The sequence below is a fragment of the Octodon degus genome, unplaced genomic scaffold (genome assembly GCF_000260255.1).
Source record: "Octodon degus isolate 3935 unplaced genomic scaffold, OctDeg1.0 scaffold00064, whole genome shotgun sequence".
Lineage (NCBI taxonomy): Eukaryota > Metazoa > Chordata > Mammalia > Rodentia > Octodontidae > Octodon > Octodon degus.
The window spans coordinates 7,248,345-7,251,335 of NW_004524640.1; the positions used below are offsets into that span (position 1 = coordinate 7,248,345).

The window sequence follows — 2,991 nt, forward strand, 5'->3', positions numbered from 1 at the left end:
CACACATAAATAAATAAAATAAAATAAATTTTAAAAAAACAAAGCAAAAGGTCCCTATTATTATAGCTTCCAAAGTAAATAAAGTTAGACTGAAAGCCAAATGGTTTTAACAAAAATACTTACTACATTAAAAATTGTATAATAATCTGAAAGTTAAAGATAAAGTCATCCTACTTTTAAAACTTTAGTAGAATTTTTTTTTTTTTAATTTTAGGGAAGGGTCTACAGGGTGTTCAGGGTCTCATTACTAGATTGGACTCTAGCGATCTGCCTGTTTACAGCCTCCCAAGAGCTGGGATTACAGGCACATGCCATCCCAGGCTCAATGCGCCCTGGGGGCGGGGCTGCCACAGCAGACCCAGGGATGGAATGCTCAGCCCCTGTGCCTGCCTGCAGATGCTTTAATCTGCTGAGTTATTTGGCTGGCCCTTAAACTTTAGTAGAACTTTTAAAGGGTATTTCCATTTATGTAATTTTTAAACAGCTGTGACAAATAGACTGTACTGACACAATCAGCTTTATATAGCTCATATCCTCACTTATAATTATTCACTTATAATCATCTCAGTAAAATCATTAAACGATGAAAATTACCATTTAGAAGAAAGTTCGTAAGGCAGGAAGATGGTCTACTATTTACATCCACAGGTGAAATTCGATAAGCTCCAGTACAATAGTGCAATTCTGAAATAGAAGAAAACACTGATTTGAAAGAATATTAAGAAATAGTCCCACAATTAAAAAAGCTTGCATACTGAGCCCCTAAAACAATAAAAACAAGAAAGAAATTAGTTGCTCCTCATACAGTACTTTAAGAACCACTGATCTCTTCCCTTTTTCGATGATGTGAAAATACCTACCAATATTATTTGTCCTCGGTGTGCACCACTTCAAGGTTATAGTTTCCTTAAATGGGCCTTCTCTGTTGCTGCCACCGAGGTGGGTATCACCTTTAAAAATATGTCAGAGAAATATCAGCAATACCAAACAGACCACAAGCTCCAAACCAGTTATTTATGAACGACTCCAGAGCAAGTTTAATCTCTGTAAGAGACAATGATGCTGAGAAAACATCTTTTTTCTTTTTACAAAATCCCTCTCCCAAAAAATGCCAGAGTATGGATATTTGTTATGATTAAAAGTAATAATGTAGTTTCCCTCCAAATTTTTCATTCACTAGTAATTTTAGACACTGTACTGAGAGTTAACAAATTTTTTAAAAAAATTTAGGCAACTGCCTGTCCACACCATTCAACAATACGAAAGAATAGTTACACACTCTGAGGAGGCATAAGGAATCTAAAATGCACAACTTACTATACCAACATAATATGCAGCACTACAAGCATCTCTAAGACATATGACCTATTTTAATTCACTTAAAAAAAAAAAAAAGCAATCTCCTTTAAAAGTGGTCATCAGTCTGAGTTCTAAGACAGTGGGCAGAAATTATCTTCTTAAAAAGGAGAAAAAAGGACTAAGGCAAAGGAAACAGGAGCAGATGCTAAGAACCTCAGCAGGAGGGAGAAAGGTGAAGCCCACCAGGTCTGCAGGGCGGAAGTGTGTGAAGGAGAACGGGAAAGAGCCAGAGGAGGCAGGCTTCACAGGGCACTGAATAGTCCTGTCTTTATCCTACGGGCAGAAAAGGGCGAGGGTACTCAAAAAGCAAGAGGGTCAAGATCAGTGTTCCAAAAGTTCACCCAGCAAGGGGGTAAAGAGCGACAACACGGAGCAATGGAGGCGACTCTGGGATGCTGGTGAGAATACAGTGAGGCTTGGGAGATGACAAGGGGAGCAGAGGTATGCATGCGGACAGGCTTGTGAGACGCTTAGTAGATGGAATCGAGAAAATGGGACAACGATTAAGAGATGAAGACAGACAAACATGTCTTAAAGCTGATTCTCAGGCTTCTGCCTCACAGAACCACACAGACAACAGCACTGTTCACCAAAGGGAACAGGAAGACCAGTTCAAGGAGCAAAGCTCCTCAGTTGTACTGAGCATGTTGACTTTAGGCCCTGAGTGACAGCTACAAGACAGAACCAGGCCCTAGAATACACAGAGCAGGAGACACAGTGGGGCTAAGGTGTAAGCCTCCTAGTCATCACGACCCAGCTCGGCAGGCCTGACTCTTAATGGGACATAATCAAGCACAAGCAGCCGCCTGCACAGAACAAGCTAACAAATACTTGAGGGGAGTATTCTTTTTTTTTTTTTTTTCCCGTTTTTTTTGGCAGAACCGGGGATTGAACTCAGGCCCTTGCACTTGCCAGGGAAGCACTTATACTGCTGAGCCATCTCCCCGGCCAGTATTCTGTATTAATGAGAACTGCCTTTTTTATTTTTTAACATTTGAAGTTTCAAAACTAAATAAAAATCATCTCACAAGAGTCTTAGAAGTTTCCAAAACAATGTCTGTACATTCCTTCATTAAACATAAAAGATGCACTTATCACAGTAATTTTCCCTCTGTTAGCAACTCCTCAGGTAAATTCCAGTATTCCTTAGACATATAAGTACTGTCAGGACTAGCTCTTAAGTATAATTCAGAATAGATGCAAACACACCGTTAGTCAACTACTGAGCTTTTTTCCCATAATTTTATTGAGAAATAAGTAGTAATGAGACAGTTTCAAATCAAACTGGTAGGACAGTTCCAATAGTTAACACACTGCATACTGCCTTCCTAGTGCTTATTTGTTGTACAAGATGCAGACATGATATCCTATTTACAAACACTATTAGACCAAATCCCTCTATTCCTTGAATTAAGAGAATGTAGCTATACATCTATCCTAACCATTTTGAATACACAGATACAAAATGGTCATTCATCTGCATCCCTTTCTTTTGTTTAGTTCCATCATTTAAATATTATAGGTATGCAAACTCAGCAAAATATTCCAAAGTAGTCCAGTAGCCCATAATAGTATTGGGTCTTCCGCTTCACTGGCAATGTCAGAAATTGTTGACCTGAGTCCCCTGTAGCT

The 2,991-nt window shown here is 39.1% G+C and overlaps 1 protein-coding gene across 1 annotated transcript in view; it reads right to left on the reverse strand.

Annotated features, from left to right (window-relative positions):
• The window catches only part of Ints13 (integrator complex subunit 13), a 35,574-nt gene that overhangs the window by 9,217 nt on the left and 23,366 nt on the right, over positions 1 to 2,991 (reverse strand). Inside the window, exons 9-11 of the mRNA XM_004634664.2 lie at positions 861 to 950; positions 595 to 684; positions 124 to 146 (exon numbers count right to left, since the gene is read on the reverse strand). Of these exons, the coding sequence (XP_004634721.1) occupies positions 124 to 146; positions 595 to 684; positions 861 to 950 (203 nt within the window). The remainder of the gene's footprint in view (positions 1 to 123; positions 147 to 594; positions 685 to 860; positions 951 to 2,991) is intronic.